Consider the following 20,291-nt stretch of genomic DNA (forward strand, 5'->3'; position numbering starts at 1 on the left):
CTAAGGAGAGGGCGAATTAATTGTAAACCAGGTTAAACTAGCCAAGCAATTGGCCGCCCTGGGAGGAGGAGGAGGAGAGGAAGGAGGGATTTGGCAAACATGCAAAGCCAGTGCAAGACATAAAAGATGACACTAACCAGCTAATGCCAAAGCTAACCCAAAATAGGGCAGTTCGGAAAGGTAATAACAGCGAATACCAAAGGAGGTAAAGTGCTGGAAACTGGGTCTTGCTCAAAGTTCTGGAGCTGGAAAGTGACCAGATCCCGTCTGCTAGTGCCAGTGTTGGGTCCTTGAGAAGGACAACTTGATCAATTCGCAGAAGTGTCGGGTTTTCCAGTAGCCTCAGAAATATGAGTGAGCTGTACAGCAAAACAGAGACCATCAAACTCAGGAAAAAACACATCGGGTGAGCAGCTGGGCTCAATCCAACTTGGGCTTGGGAAGAGCCGGGGGCAGGGGTGGGGAGAAGGTAAGCAGAGAATCAATCTTACACCCTGGGGAGAGCTGGAGGGAAATGGGGACGGATCCTTGACCTAAACCCTCACGGAACCTTTCTATACCTGAAAGTCGTAAGAGAAGAAATGGGAATGATCCGTGGTGGCAAAGGCTGAAGTTTGCCCACCTAGTCGCAAATAGAGCCTGGAGGCCGCAACCTCGATCTCCCCAATCTAGAGGCCACTGCGTGCTGCACATTGCACGTATATCCCCGCAGGCTGTCGGATTTCTCCGAAGCCGGGGTTTGGAAATGGGGAGAGGTAAGTGGAGGAAGAGAGAGGTGCAGGGCAGAGAGATGGATTGCATGCACTCCCAACCTCTATCTCTTAAAGAGTCGGTCGGGCACTCCTAGCAAAGATCGAGGGTCCGTACTTGGGTCCGCTCAAGGAGCAGAGCGGAGTCATAGGTAAAGAGGTGGCATCCCTTGCTCCCTCTCACTGCCCTATCTGTCCTACCCCTCCTCCTACGCCACCTACGGCTTCCCGGGAATGGTAAACTTCGCTGCTAGTATATACGACAGGAATCGTGCTTCCGAACCGCGAAGAAACGCACTATTCCCATCACTCTTTCCAGGAAGCTTAGATTCTAAGGCACTAGTGATCCAGCAGCCACTAGTCCCTCAGATATTTTTTAGACCCAGAGCGGTCTCATTCCTTAAAGGTTAATTTTCCTTCCCTCTCCCTCACCCCCCTTTCCCGTATTCCCACTCCAGCCTAGCACAGTAGGCGCCTAATAAATCCATGCTGCCCGACTGCCTACCATCCCCACTCCCACTCCCTTTTCCTCCTCAGCCGGTATGGGGGCAAGAATAAGTGGGAAGGGACCCACTGGTCGAACCAAGCAAGGACCTGGGATGTAGGATAGGAGATGGGCGTGCCAGCGGGATTCTAGTTTTTTAATTCCTCCCCATCCCTTCTGTTCTGAAGAACCTTGAAGCGTATATTAGGTACCTACGTTATTTATCCATTGGATGCGAGCTCCTTGAGTGCAGGGATTGTTTCATTTCTGTTTATCAGCTCTTAGTAAGGGTGCTTAATAAATGCTTGTTGATTGATGTGATTGGCTTCAGTGGATAGAAGGATTTTATTCTTCCTGGGGCTATGGCAAGTAGCATGCTAATAGAGGAGAATCTTAGAGAAGAACTCTTGAGTGTTCTCTAAATTTTCTTCTTAGAGCAAAAAATATTCAGACTACCAAAGCTAAAAGGAGTGGTTGCCAGTCAAAGAGCTTTGTCCTTAGTGCTGAGAATTAAGCATCGGTTTTGTTGTTTGGGGTGGAGGGACCCTTGTTTTTGAGGTAAATAACCAAATAAATAATTTTGAGGAAAATAACTTAGAGTTTCTAATATTTGAATTTGATTTAACTAATAACTATATTAGACCCAATTTTATTTAGGTGACTTAGTGCTACCTAAGTGATTAAGCTCTTAAAGATATAGTTGTAGTTTCTTTACAAATTATGTTTTCTAATATTTCCTCTCCAAAGAGACAAGTACTTTACCATTATGATGGAAAACTATCAGAATTATCACATGAATTGAATTAATGGAATTATAGATTTAGAATTTTTAATGGACCTCAGAGTCTAGTTTAAACCTCTTCAATTTGTAAATAAGAAAACTGAGTCATAGGAAGTTTACTGATTTTTTCCCTAGATAACATACATAGTAAGCAGTAGAGCTGGGATTTGAACCTCTGTAAAGCCTAAGGCATTACACATGCTTATTATATGCCTTTACAAAAGAGCATTCCAAAAGAGGGTAAAAAGAACACTTGATATTTGGAAATAGTTAAGTCAGAATATGAAAATGATATGATCATAAATAATTCAAGCAAGATCTGGAGTCAAAAAGTCCTCCATTTCTATTCTGTCTCTGATAGTCTAGATGACCATAGACAATTCATTTAACTTCATAGGATTCAATTTGCTTATCTGTTAAATGGGCTAGTTTGATTTAGTAGCTGTGAGAGTCGTTTCTTGCTCTAAAGCTGTGATCTATAGGATTGTACCTCTGTTTCTCCATCTACAAAAAGATGTTGGATTTTATGGCCTCTGAGGTCCCTCCTAGCTTTCTGATTTTATGAAATGTATTTATTCACTTATGAAGGATTTTTTTTTTTCCTTTTAGTAGTCTTCCTTGGGGCTTTGGCATAGCCCTTGATCTGAGAAGTTTAGGGGTACTTTGTGAAGCTGTAGGTTTGGCTCTGTGTCTTCTAAAGTACATTCCAGTTTTGAGATTCTTCTAATTTTTATGATTTCAGTAATGGCCACCAAACCAAGATTGCTTTTGTTTGTTGATTTTTTTAGGCCGTCCTGTAAAGTTTTCTTTGCCAAGGACCCCATCAAGATAGTTCGGGCTCAGGGGCAATACATGTTTGATGAAAATGGGGAACAATACCTGGACTGCATTAATAATGTTGCTCATGGTGAGTGCAGAGAATACATTTCATGGCCAGGGCAGATTTATGGGAACTAATTTATGTTCCCTGATTTGTCAGTGGTTCTTCAGTGACTGAAAGCTAACTAATGGCACTGACAAGGAAAGTCTGGTTGGGGAGGGAAAATATTTCTTCTGTATTACTTGGTTCTTCCCTTCATTTCCTAGGCATTTGGGATTGTAATAAGTTTCCTGGAATTTTTGTTTCCTAAATTTCAGTGGGACATAGTCATTCAGAAGTGATTAAAGCTGCTGTGAAGCAGATGGAACTGCTAAATACAAATTCTCGATTCCTTCATGACAGCATTGTTGAGTACGCCAAACGCCTTTCCGACACTTTGCCAGAGAAACTATCTGTTTGCTATTTTGCTAATTCAGGGTATGTTTCAGAGTTTGATTTCTTTTCATTTTGCTATCTTCATTCCTCTTCCCATTTATTATAAATGGATCAGTAATTGTTTTCAGGTCCATATAATCCTGAATGTGTCTGTAGACTAGGAATAGATGGAACACCTAAAAAAAAAAGGCATTCAAATACTTTGAGAATAGCATAGGTTATTTTCTATTAATAATTAATATTGAGCAAATCAACTCAATTCAATTCAACAAACATCTATTAAGATCTTAGTATAAGCCAACCATTGTGTTAGGTGCTTAGCCTACAAAGCCACACAGAAAACATCCTGTTCTCAAGAAGTTTCCATTCTATTAGAGAACTCACCCCACACCTTTTTTTTTTAAAGCATCTGTTTCCTCACTTACCAAGTGGAGGAAAAAAAAAGGTCAGATGTTACTTATACTTAAATCACCTTGGACACTATTGTAGTAAAATGGCATGTCAAAGATATCAGTGTGTAGTATTCAGTTGGTAAAAAATAATCAGTCGAAGTCTGTCTGTTCAAAAATAATTAACACTGATTTGGCAATGTAGGGAGCAGAGATCTGATGGAAATTCTCATCAATATAGTAATGAAGGATTTTACCAAATATAATTTTTGAGACATTTTTCAAAACAGTCAGTCTGGCATTTTCCACAAGCATTGAAATCTAACTTAAAGAAAATCATTAGGTTCCTTTCGTTTCTAAAAGTCTATTTCCATGATTTTGTGGTTAACAATTTCTTCAAGATATTCCAGAACAAAGTGTTTAACCATGAAATATTTTCCCTTGTGAAGAATTTCAAGATAATTCTAGTATTTAAATTATAATTGTAAAGTATTTTTGGCTTCTCCAAGTGAAATAATTGTTGATTCAATCTTTAGAAATTCACCTATTAATTGGAGAATGATTTCATTAAGTCCTTATACGCATCATCCCTATCCATGTGACTTTCTTAGAAATCTCCAAAGAGTTTCTTAGAATCTCCAGAGTTTAACTTTTTTTCCCCCTGTATTATTTTAAGCACATCCTCTAACAGCAAACCCATTGTAATGCCAGAGAAACTGAGGCAAGATAGAAATTAGAGAGTTTTTAATATTTTATTTGGATTTCTGGGAGAGAGAGATTGTGCTGGGGGCATGTTGCCCTCAGGGCTGATGTCCAAAGCATCCAGCCCTAAATGTGAGTTCTTAATGAAATATATACACATAGCTCCAAGCTCGGGTATACAAAGTGGGGTGAAGTCACACTTTGGTGAGCAGGAATCTCCAGGCAGGTACCATAGATCTGGTTCTGACAGGTTGAGGGTAGGACCATAAATTCTAACAAATTGGGAGTTAAGAAGCTATCCAACTAGAGCCAGGAAGTCTGGACTTAGAGGATACCAGTTAGATATCTGAGATAGGACATCAGGAGTTTTATCTTTTGGAATGCCAGATCACCACAGCCCTAATTATCTTAGTTCTAATGAGCAGAAAAGGGGGGTTGCAACCAGAAGGATTGATGCAAAACAGAATTCAAGGAAACTGAGCCAGGACAATTCAGGGAAACTGAGGCATAATAATTTAGGGAAACTGAGGCAGGACAATAAAAGGGAACTGTGGCACAACACCATGGCGCCAGTGATGAAAGATGTTACTACTTCTTTTAGGAGCAGCTAGGTGATACAATAAATAGAATGCCAAGGAAGACATCTTTCTGAGTTCAAATTTGGCCTCGGATACTACTAGCTGTGTGATCCTAGAGAAGTCCCTTAACCTTGTTTTCTTGTTTGTAAAATGGACTGAAAAGGAAATGGCAAATCACTCCAGTATCTTTGCCAAAGAAATCTCAAATGGGGTCACAAAGACTTAGACACAACTCAACAGCTTATTTTTTTTAATGTAATATCTTTAGGTTCTATAAAAGCGAAGCAAGAAGGGAACAATTATCACCTTCATTTCATAAGAAAATGAAACATTTAGTATTTATGCCTGTCAAAATTTACTCCTGATAATAGCAAATAACAGCAGAATTTCTACTGCATACTGTTGTAATGAAGCTTACCAAAGACCTTTTATTGTTTTAAAAGTTGGATAGGTAAGGCTAAGTCTTAAAAAGGACCCACAACATTCCTTTTCTTAAATGTCTACCTACATATCAGTCATGAGACAAAATAACTAGAAATGTAATGAGAAATTTAGATTCAGAGATTCCTTCCCTTCTACCTTTAAAGCCATAACCTCAAAGTCTTTTGATAGGAGTCAGAAAGACTTGGGTTGTAGTCTTGCCTCTAACATATACTGGATTTTTTACTCTTGATAAGCCTCCTAATTTGCTCCTAGGTAACTTTCTGAGGCTACTTGTTATAAAGCAGGTGCTGATCTGTATTGGCAGTGGTAGGAAGGAAGAAAGGGATTGTCAGCAACTACCACAGAAGACTAGGATCTGAAATGTGCATATAATGACTTTAGTTGAAATTGTAGCTCATATTGTTGCTTTTATTACTGATGAGAATTAAAAATAAGGTGTGAGGTTTATACAGAGGACTCGATGGTGATTAAGGAACATAACAACATTTTGTATGATGATGAACTGTCCACTTATGGAATAGTCATGTTTAGCATTAAATCATACTACTAAGACATATTTGCATGTATCATTTTATTTTTTAAATTGACGTGTTCTTTTCTGCAAATACTTTGGCAAACAATTTAGAATGAGTCTAGCAAAAAGGACCATACACTTGTAACCCTAATGTGTTTCTTTCTAGATCTGAAGCCAATGATCTTGCCTTACGTCTTGCTAGGCAATACAGAGATCACCAAGATGTGATCACACTTGACCAGTAAGTCTGTGATGAAATAATTGTGAATGAATCCAGCTGGTCTTTCTGCACTCTTCTGAGTTGGCGTAAAAGACAAAGCAACATATTAATTTTACTATGTCTCAATAGACATCTCAGGATCATAAATGAAGGGTTTTAATGCCTTTTTTATTATTAATTATGGATTTGCAAGACCAGTACCATAGAGGCTCATTTTAATTCCTAATAAATTTGTTTAAGAAAAGGGTAAGCTGACAGTAGGCGTGCCTTGCTTATAATATGTAGATTTCCTCAAACAAATAACTAGGACTTTCATTGCCATAAGTAACTTGGGGGCGGATGAAGGGAACGATGTTTTTCTACTCAATCAGTATTTTCAAAATATATCACTTTATTTAATTTATAAACTATTGTATAGGCTACTTCAAGAAAACAATTTTAAGAAAATATATATATGTATGTTTAAGAGAAATACACATAATTATGTAAAATAAATATTTGCAGTTCTTTTTTTCTTTTAAATTTTCTTATGCAAATATAAAGATTCTATGCAAGTTTAACCCCACCAATGTCAGTCTTTTTATCACATTTGGTGTTTTTTCTATTTTTTCCACAATGTTCTTTATCGTCTATCCCAAACAAAGGACAGCACTTTTAGAAGACTCAGTTCATATACGAGGAAATACTCTTTCCTATTTGGATAAAATCCTGTTGCATTTTAATAACATCTTAATTTTTCCACCTGATATAGAACCATGAACCCCCAAATTCCCCACCCTCAACAAAAGCTATTCAGAGGATGCAATTGACAAGTTGCCTTTCAGTGATTAATCCACAATTACCATTCTTTGTAATTTAAACTGTTAAATTTGAAGTAATAACTGTACCTCTGTCTTTGGGTGGTATAGTGTTATATAGAAAATACAATACTGATTACACTGACATACTATATGTCTTGTACTTATATAGAAAAAAGATTGTGATATGAATGCCCACATGCATCAGTCAGTTAATTCAAAGTATTGATAAAAGAGGGAGATATTTTTAGATATTTCAATTTAGATTAAAATTCCCTAGAGTTCTTGTCTCATCTTAAATCAGCTTCCTGATCAAGAGAAAACTTACATGGCACAATTAGGTTTTATACAAGCCAAATTTGGGAAACAGAGAAACATAGTCAATACAATTGTATATATTTTAAAATAGATAACAAACTAGACCAATAATTAGAGAAATATACCAAAATGCATTTCAATATTTTTCTCACTAATCCTTAACTAGCCTCTGTCTAGCTGTATTACCAGATTCTGGCTCTTCTAACACGATTTCCCCCCTTAGGCTTAAAAAGATTTTATTTTTAGTGCTTACTTTTGAAATTAGAATCTTCAAACATTTTTCTATATATCTGTAGAGTAAATTGAGTTTGGCATCAAAAGCCTTGGATCATCATCCCTCTTGGCTTTGATCTTAACACTAATGAGACTATTTCTAACTCAGAGGGGTAAAAATGTGACTTTTTTTTCCCTAGAACTCTCCATTTTCTTAGTATTTTCACATCCTTTTCTTCCTTGGCTAGAAGTAGAAAAACAGCAATTACAGACACTTAGTTCCTTGAACTGCTCTGACCCTTAATTCTTTTGAACATTCTCTCTGCATCCCTGTATATGTGAATATGAAAATGTGCATGTATAATATGTATATAGCATATAAATATTGTATAGATCTGCATATATTTGTATGACTCAGCAACCATATCTCAGCAACTCAGCATCATCTATCTACTTTTTCTCTCTATTGCATTTATAGAATATAAACTCGACTCTTAAAATGTCTTTAAATAGGATTTTTTTAATGGTACCTATAGTGGTGGGGGTGGGGAAATCTCCTTCAAGGCAAGAAGTTCTTATTCAGGTCACCAAAGCAATTGGGGAAGGTGAAGAAGACAGATCCCCCTCACCACTCCACTCCTTCCAGGACTGATAGGCATAGCTTGTTAAAATCCCTCTCTCACAAAGATATGGCTGATTTTTTTGCCAGTCAATGAACAAGAAACTTTTAAATGCATCAGAAATTTTTTCACATTTCATAAACACTTCAGCTTATATATATGTATGTACACATGTTTGTAATATAGTTTACCACATTAATACTTGCTTACTATTTTCTATGATTATGTCAGGAAGGGAGAGACTAAATCTAGCTAATGTATAGAATTTAATTTCTACATAGATGAATTCAAGGCTCAACCAGGCAAGGTAGGTAATCTCAAAAAAAAATAAATTTCGTCCACCTTAACAAACCTAATATTCCAGAGGCAAAAACACTTGTTTCTAAACTAAAAATATTATTTTTAATTTCCCAAATCTTTACCTTTCATATATATATATGTAGATAGATAGATAGATATAGATACACAAACAGGGTATATTTACTAAAATCAAATGGTTTTTTTTTTCATTTCTTCATGATTATAGAATGATATAAATTTCAATATTAGAAGAAAGCTTCCTTGAAAATTATGTATATTACTCTTACTTTCAGTGCTTATCATGGTCATCTTTCTTCCTTGATTGAAATCAGTCCATATAAATTGAGAAAAGGCAAAGATGTCAAGAAAGAATTTGTGCATATTGTAAGTACATATCTATATGTCTATATATATATGTGTATGTGTATTATAATACACACACACACACACATATTATCCACCTTGAGAAATAGGATTTCACCTGCTACCTTCTGGCATTCATTTCTAGGGATGACTACTGCCAAGGTGCCCTTGAGTCTTGTTTGCTGTTATTCTTGCCAGGGTGAACAACCCCATTTCTGTCCTTGAGTTGGTTGGTCACACTTAACACAAAATGATGTTATCAGTTTTTAAAAACAATTGTGACCCTATAATTTGCAGTATTCTTTAAAAACATAACAATTAAGAATTGGTTCTCTTCTATGTATTCTCAAAAGAACAATTGTGTCTCTCCTTTTCTATAACTTTAAGTTTTGAAAGTAACACTTGGTAGTTAAAGCTCATGAGCATTAACTCTTCTGTCTTTTCTGCCTTCTTTCCATCCTCACACCACAATGGTGAGATAGCATTTTATAGTGTAAAGGGCAATAGTTCTAGAGGCAGCAGTTCTTTTGGTTGGTCTTTTCTAACTCTTCATTGACCCCATTTGGGATATTCTTAATAGAGCTACTGGAATAGTTTGCCATTTCCTTCTCTAGTTCATTTTACAGATGAGGAAATTAAGGCAAATAGTTATGACTTGTAGGATCATACAGCTAATATAATATCTGAAACAAGATTCCAACTCGGGAAGATGAATCTTCCTGATTTCAGACCCAGTTCCCTATTTAGGTGGCTCAGTGCTACCTAAGTACCCAGAGTTAAAGGACATGAGTGCAAATCTTATCTCTGATGCTCACCAACTAGGGCCTCAGTTTTTTTCATGTAAGAGTTGGGGGATGGGAGTGGGATTATATCAGATGGCCTCTAAGATCTCTTCAGCACTTAAAACTTTTAAGTTCCCATGATGTGAAATACAATAGGTTGGACTAAATAGCCCTTACAGCTTTAGATCTATGTAGATTCTACAGAAAGCTGAAAGATCATTCTAAATTTTCCATGTAGAAAGTCTTTCTCTTGATGCTTTCAGGCACCAACTCCAGATATCTACCGAGGAAAATATAGAGAGGACCACCCAGATCCAGCTGGTGCTTATGCAGATGAGGTGAAGAAAATTATTGAAGAAGCCCAGAAATGTGGGCGGAAGGTTTGTATTTACCATTTATAGACATTATAGATTCTTAGCATCTTTTGTAAATTGGTTTCAAAGGAGAGTTGGGGGAGAGAAAAAAAAAATCTGAACCAAATTTTATGGACCTAAATTTTCATTAGATTCTTTTATGATGTTCTTTTTGCATTTTTGTTGGTACAAACTACATTAGATTTATCTGCAAGAAGATTGATGTACTCAACTTGGGATTTTACTGGTATAGGGAACTTCTCCCATGATCACTTTCTCCCCATTGCAGTGTGAAATCATGCTCTGGGAGTCAAAAAGCTTGGCAAATGGCACCTCCATGTCTCTTCTCCAGGAATCCATTTCTAGCCTACTAGAAAGAATGAGAATGAGAAATTGCTGGAAGGAAAAGTATCCACTCCAGTAGATAATGGCACCAAGGGTTAATATTTTGATTGAAAAGAGAACATAATAACTTCTGAGTTTCGGTCCTAAACTAGGTTTCAGACAAAGACCTTAGAACTGACTCTACTTTTGGAAATTGGGAAAGATCTAAACCTGGTCAGATATTTTACAAAGTCTTTCAATGTGAATCTGCCCTTTAAAGTGTAAGCAAGTCTCCAACAATCAAAAACAGTAGAAAGGGACAATTAGATGGCCCAGTAGATGGACCATCAACACTGGAGGCAGGAGGACTAGAGTTCAAATCTGGCCTCAGACACTTAATATTTATTAGCACTGGACCCCAATTGCCTCGCCTTAAAAATATATATATATAAGAACAGGGCAAGAAGTGTTGGTATTTAGAGAAGTGTTTTTGCCTCAATTGAGTTCAGCTTACTATCCTATACTGAACCTTCTTTCAGTGGTTTTAAAGGCATAGCATTTTGAGAGTCTCCATAGCATACTGGAGAGGGTATTGGATTTGGAATCTGGAAGATGTGGATTCAGATCCTAACTAATTTTTGATAGTTGTGTGAAGCTTTTAAAATAAAATCTCAGGATCTCAGGGCAATTGCTGTGTGATGTAGTAGGGAATTGTTTACTACATCACATAGCAATTCTGATAAAATCCTAGGAAATCATTAGTCATCTGATAACCTAGATTAAGAGTTTTTAATCTTGAATATGTGTTCTGTGTTTTAGAAATATTTTTATAATTATTTCAGTAGAATGTTTCTTTCATAATCCTATGTATTTCATTATGTGTATAAAACATTATCCTGAAATGAAGTCCACAGGCTTTACCAGAATGCCAAAGAAGTCCAGGACACAAAAGTTAGGAAAACCTGGCCTAGATATAATGCCTAACATTTGGAACTTAAAAAAAAATTGTTCTCATTGCTAACAGAGAGTCCTCTCGTCTTCCTTTTTTCCCCCTTCTTTCTTCTCCTGCATCTTCTCTTCTCTCCCTGTCTTCTTTCTACATGTTTTCTTTTAGGTTTTAGCACTGTATACCAGCTGCAGAAAAAAAAAAAAATTGCATAAGAGGTGCAAGTTCCCCATGTTCTTGGAAACTTCTTGCTTTTTAACTAAAATGGGTCCCTTTGAATGTAATATTCACTACTTTAAGCACCATTGCATTAAGCACTATTTCGGGGAAGACGGCATACTCCATTTCATGGCAAATGTTATTGCCAAGGGAGGGGTGCCTACATCGTATGGGAGGCAGTTGATAAAATAAGATTGGTGCTATCCTACTTACAGAAAGATTGGTTGACACCTCACCCAAAGGTTGTGGAGCTGACAGAAGAAGGCAAATATAAGATGAAGGTTTAAAAGAATGTGAGATCTACAGACTTTATTCTATTAGAACCATTTTCTCTTTTCCATCTTTAGACACTGGAAACACTCTAGCTTGTTATATATCATATGAAAACCCTTGAACTAAGGCGAGGGTTTTGTCTGTAAGAAAGCCAAAAATTGGGCAAATAACTTGGAGTGACTTGGAGCTAAGAAGCTCGAGTTCAAATTCTAACTCGGGTACTGACTAGCTGTCTATCTCTGAGCAAGTTATTTAATTCAATTTCCTTACCTACAAAATATAAATAATAATAACAATACCTACTTCTTTTGAGTTATTGTAATGGATCAAATGAAAATACCTGTCATTACAGGTATTACCTTGCAAACCTTAATAGACTTCTATAAAAGTTAGTGATAATTATTATTTGAAAGACATTGTGGCATAGTGAATAGGGATATGGCTTTGGAACCAATATCTGGATTCAAGTCTGTTTTCTGATAATTACTGGACAAGATAAGTTACTTAATCTTTGAGTGTTCTAGACAACTTTTTAAGATTGTAAATTGCAGAGTAGATGCCAATGTGCATCGAATATTTCCTCATGGAAGCTTTTAATAGTGTAATAACAAGCCCAGTCATCATCTACCTAACTATAAGTTTTCCTTGCTTTCATGAACTGGCATTATTGGGGCTGCATATTTTCAGAATGTATTCACATTGCATTAAAATGATGCCACCGATCATGTATACTTATTGTGTATCTAATTTATATTTTAATATATTTAACATCTACTGGTCATCCTGCCATCTAGGGGAGGGGGGGGGTAAGAGGTGAAAAATTGGAACAAGAGGTTTGGCAATTGTTAATGCTGTAAAGTTACCCATGCATATATCCTGTAAATAAAAGGCTATTAAATAAAAAAAAAATAAAATAAAAAAAATAAAATGATGCCACCGAGTAAACATTTATAAATATCAAATGCCACAATTTTTTTTTTCTCCATATCCTATGATTGACAAGGACTGCACTGAATTGGTGACCCATGCTTTACATCTCGTGTTTGATAGACTCCTAATGAGAACTTTTCTATGGAATCATTGTATGGCTTCTTTGCCTCTCTAGCGGTGCTCTTTTCTTTTTTAGCACATTCTTGAAGTTAGCTGATTTGTAAGGAAGCTCATTCTGGTCTCTGGGTATACAAAGGGGAGGCAATCAGCTAAATAAACTCTGACTTCATCTCCTTTCGTGTAGATTGCTGCTTTTATTGCCGAGTCCATGCAGAGCTGTGGAGGCCAAGTCATTCCACCAGCAGGCTACTTCCAGAAAGTGGCAGAGTATGTACTGGACTTGGAGCACACTGAACATTGTGACAGCTACTAACTGGAGATTGTTTTTGCCTATTTTGGTCTTTTTTATTCTTCCATTATTTTAATGGAACATTTTACATTATGCAAATCAAATCATGGTGCAAATCAAATTATTTAGTAAGCTTATACTGAGATGTATCCCCATATTTTAATACTGGAATCAAGTAATTGTCATGCAAAGCAATTGGAAAAACTGCCCCCTTTTTTAATATCATGAGTATCTTTATACGATCTCTAGACTATCATGTCTTTTTGTTTTTCATCATGTTCCTTTACTTTTCAGATATGTCCACAAAGCAGGAGGTGTAGTTATAGCTGATGAAGTTCAAGTTGGTTTTGGTCGAATTGGGAAACATTTTTGGAGCTTCCAAATGCATGGTGAAAACTTTGTGCCAGACATTGTTACCATGGGTAAACCGATGGGCAATGGACATCCAATGTCTTGTGTTGTAACGACACAAGAAATTGCAGAAGCCTTCAGTGCTTCTGGAATGGAGTATTTTAACACGGTAAATTTTATTTTCAGACAGTTTTATAAAAGGGGAACATGCTATGTGCTTTTTTGTTTTCTCCAAACATGGTAAAAGATAGTAATTCTATAAATTTTTTTTTTAATTTCAAATTACTTCCTCCCTTGGTCTTAGTTACCTCTTCTATAAAATGAAGGAGGTTGCACCACATGATCTTTGAGCTGACCCTTCATTGGTCATACTTCTTCTGTAAAATGTAAAGATGACCTCTGAGATGACCCTTTTGGGTCTATATCTAGAATTCTATGAACTTCTTTAGTGACTAGTATATAGAAGACAATGTTCTAGGTCTTAGGAGTTCAAAGATGAAACAGGACATGCACTTGCTGCTTGTTAGGAGTTTACAATTGAATAGATGGAAAATAATTACTCCTTCCCCGCCTCCAAAAAAAGGCCTTTGATGGGGAGCATGAAGAGGAGGCTAAGTATAAAGGAGAACTCCAAGAGAAATTCTATTAAAAACATTTGAACAAGAGTACAAAGAGAATCCATTTCTTGAAGGGAAAGAACAGGAAGCAGGAAGAAAGATACAGGAATAGGACAGTCAGTACAGAGTAAGAACTTATTCTGGATAGTAATATATATATTTTTAAAGTCATTCCTGTAAACTTGAGCAAACTGTCTAAAGTTATCTAAAGTTAGATACTATCTGTTTCAACCCAACAAGCACTCTTTTGTCATTTTTTAATATACTAATAAATAGTTTTTTGTTAAATACAGGCATAGCTGCCTTGCATGTATGAATGATATGATCCTTGTGTGTGATACATATCACAAATTCATAAATCATCTTTTAAATCCTTTAGATTATGAGACATCATTTAAATAACCTTTTGACCTGTTTTGTTGATTTGAAGATTTATTCCAATCACATTTAATTTTAAGGCTTGAAAAGTTGATGCTTGTAGAATTTGGTACAGTTCAGTCAGATTCAAATTTACTGAAATTCAAGTATCAAAAACTATTTGAGAGAGGCCAGAAGAGGACATTTTATCTTTAGCTATTGGCTTTGCCTAAAATTACCTAATATCAAACAGTCAGTGAACAAAACTGAATAGCATACTATTTATGCTAATCTGTGACAATCAATATTTGTGATAGATATTGAATTATAAAAGCTTTGATGGTAAGTAAAAAACGCCCTTCAAATTTAATCTTCACTTTTGAGCTTCAGCTGAAGAATCCTGAAGAGATTCTTCAGGATTCCTGTAGTGTTCTTCTCTAAAATATAATGTTTTCTGGGAGCAGGTTTCTTGGGAGGCTTCTGGAGGCAGCCTTCATTTCAGTTCTGTGTAATCATCACCTTAAATGCAGCCAGGAATAAAAGTCCAAATCCTTTGTTGTTTCCTTTTAAGTCTTGTCTCCTTCCTTGGGTCCGGTTAGCTTTCTCAGAGGCCTGTCTCTCTCCTTGGTTCCAAGAACTCTTGCTGCTAGTCCTTTACCTGTGTGAGCTTCATCCTCTAGCTCCCTCCGAATCTCCAGCCAGCACAAACGTGGAAGTTGGAATGAATGTGACTCCGCCATTGAGAGTGGGCTTGTGGGCTTCCCAAAATGCTCCTAGCTTATAAATGCTTTCTTAAAAGGTGTGAATCTTGTGGAACTCTTAATAAGTACTAAGTACATTTAGAGAATTGTTAAACACTCTGCTAAATAACCATTGTCTCTATTAATTCCACTGACTTAGCCCCTTGTAAGAATTCTAACAATAGAATTCCTAGTAAATGAAAGGAGATCATTCATCCAACTGCTGGGTTTTGTTTTCCATCTTTGTGAGCAGTATGGAGGAAATCCAGTGTCCTGTGCTGTTGGCTTGGCTGTCCTAGATGTAATTGAAAAGGAAGACCTCCAAGGAAATGCCACACGGGTTGGAAATTACCTAATTGAATTACTGAATAAGCAAAAAGCAAAACATTCATTGATCGGGGATGTCAGGTATGTTTATCAAGGAGAAATCATGTGATTAGATAATTGCATGATAGGAGCAGCTAAGATAGTGCAGTGGATAGGGCTTGAGATTAAATCTAGCCTCAGAATCTTAATAACACTTAGTAATGGTGTGACCTGGGCAATTGCCTTGCAAAAACAAAAAAAAAAACAAAAAAAAAATTTAAAGATATTTCTGCACAATAATCTTGAATCTAGAAATCTGGAAGTATGTTCCTAATTTCAATACTCAAAAATAGCCAAAAAATGGGTTTTCTGTCCATCTTAATCTTATAGGTACATGGTTATCTGAATGTTGTCTCCTCCATTAGAATATAAGCTCATTGAGACTAGAAATATGAATAGAAAAAATAAAAATGTATTGTCTTTCTTTGTATTCTCCAGTGCTTAGAGCATAGTAGGTGTTTAACTGATGGTAGCTTAAGTATAAGATACCATCTAGTAGACAGCTAAGTAGATTGCTAGATCTGGAGTTAGGAAAAACTTTAATTTAAACCAGCTTATTAGCAGGTTTTATTAGCAACCACATGATCTTTGGCACATGATCTGTAAAATAAAGCTAATAGTAAATAGCAAGTGACTCCCAATTGTTGTGAGGATAAAATGAGTACTTATATATAAAATACTTAGCAAACATTAATATTTATTAGTTTTAAATTGATTAACATTAAACATTATTGTTTAATAAGATCATTATTATTATCTTTAGAAAGTCAGTATGGCATATAATAGAGAACTGATCTTGGAATCAAGGCCTAGATTCCAATCTATTAAGAAGAAGAAATTGTTTCTAAAAACAATTAGGAGCCTCTGACTGGCTTTGGTTACTTAAATTAGCCTGAATCTGCTTAGATATGGAAGGTCAGTGACCCTTTTCATTATCACTAAATGAACAGAAGTATTGGTGATACATTTTTTTAAAAAAGAAAATGAGGAATTTTTTCCTTATAGAATGAATGTCCGTTTCTTCTCCATCTTTCCTAGGGGTATTGGTTTTTTTATTGGAATTGACTTAGTGAAGAATCAACAGAAAAGGACTCCTGCCACTGCTGAAGCACAACATATCATCTATAAGTAAATACATCTTTTATTTCTGTGTCTAGTGTGGCATATCAATTACTTGCCAATCTAATTATGTCATGTGGAATTTGATAACATTAGTCTTTGCCCTCTTCTCCAGGAAAAAGAACAATTAAGTACTACTGTGTGATTGGGATTGTGAGTGTGAGAGAGAAAAGGGGAGAAGGGTAGAGGGGGGTGGAAGTGTACATTTGTGTATGATATGTTGTATCTGTGATAGCAAGATCTGACCTTCCTAGAGGGACTCTTTTTCTTTTGCAATATTATTCTGAACCTTTGACTTTGTTTACATTTATATGCATTTTTCTGTTACTAGGATGAAGGAACAGAGAATACTTCTCAGTGCTGATGGTCCCCATAGGAATGTTCTTAAACTAAAACCACCAATGTGCTTCACAAAGGACAATGCTAAGTTTATGGTGGAACAACTGGATAAAATTCTAACAGGTTAGTCTTGCAGTTCCCTGGACTGTCCCTCTTTTTTATTTTCCTCTGATCACTACAAAATTCATCAGTCTCTTACTGTCTACACCCATAGCCTTTGAAGACAGAAATGCCGATGTAACTTAGATTTAGATTTACAAATGGTGAAGAAAAGGTGAGAAAAGAGGGGAAAGAAATTTATTCAAAAGCAATCCTACTCCAAAATTAAGACTTCACTGAAACAAGAAAATAATTTGTTTTAGAAAAAAAAATTTTTTTGGGGGGGAGTTTGACTTGTGTTTTTTTTTAATACAGGGAAATGCATCCTGAGGGTTTCTGCTGAATAAATCAGCATCTGCTTTTCTTCTGAGGGGATGGAGGAGTTAAATGATGCCAAACTCTCCCAACTATTATGTGCCAGAATTTGAACTCAAAAATTTTCCTGAGTCTAAGGCCAACTCTTTACTTACTATATCCTGCTGCCTCCCAAATCCCTAGCATGAGGTCATTTCACCGATGGCGACACTTTTATTTCAAAACATTGTCTTTTGATTTTTTTTTTCATATGATTTTAAAGAAGGGTTTGAGACATACACAGCAGCTTATGATAAAAGGTAGACTGTAACAAATGTAAAAAGGGAGGTCCAAAGTCCTTTGAGAAGATTGAGAAAGGAGAGATCTGTTTTAATCATTTTAGTCAGGGAAATAAGGATTTCAGGGAAAGTTTCAGAGAGTCCCTGAAATGGACTTTGAAACAAAGTAAGATTTTTTTACAGGTGGAAATATGAATGTAAATGAATGAATGGAAACAAGAAACAAAATGGCAGGATGAACAGACTAGAGGAGTAGGGATCTCAACTACATTTGATTCACTACTCCCCTTTTAAACATTTCCCCCTCAGTTAGTAGAGTTTCCTCATGGAAATAATCAGGCTTTCTTTTCACTTTTCAGAGGGACATTCTCCACAGTAGAAATCACTGCAAAAAGAGTCAGGATACTGCTCTCTATTAATAGAGGGAAACATCATTAGCACTTAAACACTTCTCTTTCCTTCAAACATCTCAGGCAAAAATCTTCTTAGTCACAGCAGAAAGTACTAGAAGGTTTTGTAACTGATCTTCTAATAATTATATTTTCCTTTATGTAGCTTTAGAAGAAGCCACAGGAACCAGGACTGAAGTAAGATCCTACTTTCCTTTTTTTTTTTAAATGGGGGTGGAGGGTAGTGAGGGAGTAAAAACTTTCTAATGAAATACAGTGACCAGTCTCCCTTCCAAGACTGGAAGTTTTATAGACACATACAAAATCCCATACTCCCCTTGTGTGAATCAAGAACATCTTAAGCTGAAATATCTAGGTTCCCTTCCCATTAAGGAGTAAATAAAAGTGGCTCTCATTTCCTCAGAGGAGGCAAAAAGCTGAGAGGATTTAATGACTTGTTACTTAGGTTGCAGAAAAAGTCTTCTGGGATTATATCCTACATATATATATATATATATATATATATATATATATATTTGTGTGTGTGTGTAATTCTTTGTATATTGTCTTCCTCTTGAAAATGTAAGGAATGAATGGTTTTTTTGTATCCTCAACACCCAATACAATACATGCCACTTTGTAAGCACTTAATAATTGCTTATTACTAAATGACTGAAAAGTTCTTTCTGAACTTCTTTTGCCCAAGATCCCAAGGGCAAATGTAGTAAAGTCAGCAAGGTGTTTATCATGTTGAACAGAGGATGAGGTAAATTCAGTGACTACCTATCCCTAAAAAGTTAGCCAGTGGATTGCAGGTGCTAGTTTGCTGCCCAAGAAGGGGTACTTGCTTACAGAGTCTTTGGAATCATGGCTAAACAGGGATAGAAATTAGAATTGTGGTTTCATTGCTATTAGAATCTGCAGGGTGGCACATTTTCAGTCAGTCAGTCAATAAACAATCATTAAATGCTTACAATGTGCTATGTACTGGGCTAAGTAGGAATAATCTCAGAGGGAGACTTGCTGGTATTGAGGATCTAAGAGTTGCTTAGAGCATCAAGAAGTTAACTTGCCCTGTTCACAGCCAATATGTCTGAATCAAGACTTGGCATCTTGTTGTCTTGTTTCCAAGGCTATTTTTCTATCCAATACACCAGGCATGCTTTATGACCAAATATTAGTAGGGAAATTATGACCTGTAAAGAAAAGGTCCTTCTCTACTAGAAACTTGGTTTATTTTACTATTCAAGTTTAAGGGTCTTAAACTCAGACAACTGGAAAATATCTTAGTTCAGTGTTCTCATTTTATAGATTAGAAAACTGAAGTCCAGAAATTTGCTCAAGACCACACATGTCATAAATGTATACTTTCTGAAACTTAGCTTGGATTTATATTTGGTTAGGGAGATTCTTGTAATTAGCACAGTACCTGGCACATAGTAAATGCTTGATATATTCTTTTGGACCCATTAAGAATGGGAATGCAAACTTTTTGGATGAAATATAATTTGCTTAAAAGAAAAACCTTTAGGTTTTCCAAAAATCACTCTCCAGTTTGTTTCAGATACATTGTTTCATTCATTTACTTATTTGTATATTTGCATACATTATTTCACATGAATTAAAATATGAAATGGGTGCAAAATGAGCTTAAGGGATTGTGCCCACACTTTTAAGTTCACATTACTAGTGGAAAGTATCTGTGGAAGGCACCAGAGAGAAAAGAGTTCAATTCTTGTCAATTATGTTGTGTAAATTTGCCCAGAGAAACTTGTTTAGTTTTGAATAATTCACTGGAATTTATTTGGGCTTGTGTTGTAGAGACTTAATGAAACAAGTTCAGACAGTGCCAATGACAGTGCCAGTCAGTCTGAAAATACCAATAAAAAGAGAAACGGATATTATGCAGAAAAACACACAGTGACTGGAAAAAGGATCAAGACATGAGGCTTGTGGCTACAGACAAATGCAACTTCTGGATTTAAAGAGACGAAGCAGAAGCATCCAGCAGTTTCCGGGGATTTTCTGGTTGTTAATAGTGCACATACTTAATGGTGGCATATAGAGTAATTGTTCATTTTGTTTGATTTGTTAATAACCCAATCAGTAAGCAATGAACAAAAACCAACTGCTAATCAAAACACCTGTCCCAGGAAATCCTTATTTGGCTTTTGTGAATCAGAGAGCTTAATTTATTTTTATGAATTTTTAAAATGTAAACTCAATATTAAGACCATGTGTACTGTTCACATTTTAGTGATTAATGTTAGAAGGCAAAGCACAGTAAGTTTCTCAGGTTTGAAGCTTAAGGGATCTAAATAAAATTTAGGCTTAGAATATATAAAAGTAAGCAATAAA

At 36.0% G+C, this 20,291-nt stretch overlaps 1 protein-coding gene across 1 annotated transcript; it reads left to right on the forward strand.

The window, feature by feature from the left end:
• Positions 1-106: 106 nt before the first annotated feature.
• ETNPPL (ethanolamine-phosphate phospho-lyase) lies at positions 107-19,892 on the forward strand. The gene is made up of 13 exons (XM_003774313.4): positions 107-406; positions 2,803-2,921; positions 3,152-3,311; positions 6,063-6,137; positions 8,658-8,748; positions 9,773-9,889; positions 12,859-12,941; positions 13,258-13,483; positions 15,282-15,436; positions 16,433-16,522; positions 16,845-16,975; positions 18,100-18,131; positions 19,755-19,892. The coding sequence occupies exons 1-13, from the start codon at positions 351-353 to the stop codon at positions 19,878-19,880; spliced, it is 1,461 nt and encodes a 486-aa protein (XP_003774361.1). The 5' UTR covers positions 107-350; the 3' UTR covers positions 19,881-19,892.
• The last annotated feature ends 399 nt before the right edge of the window (positions 19,893-20,291 follow it).

Source organism: Sarcophilus harrisii, chromosome 6 (assembly GCF_902635505.1).
Source record: "Sarcophilus harrisii chromosome 6, mSarHar1.11, whole genome shotgun sequence".
Lineage (NCBI taxonomy): Eukaryota > Metazoa > Chordata > Mammalia > Dasyuromorphia > Dasyuridae > Sarcophilus > Sarcophilus harrisii.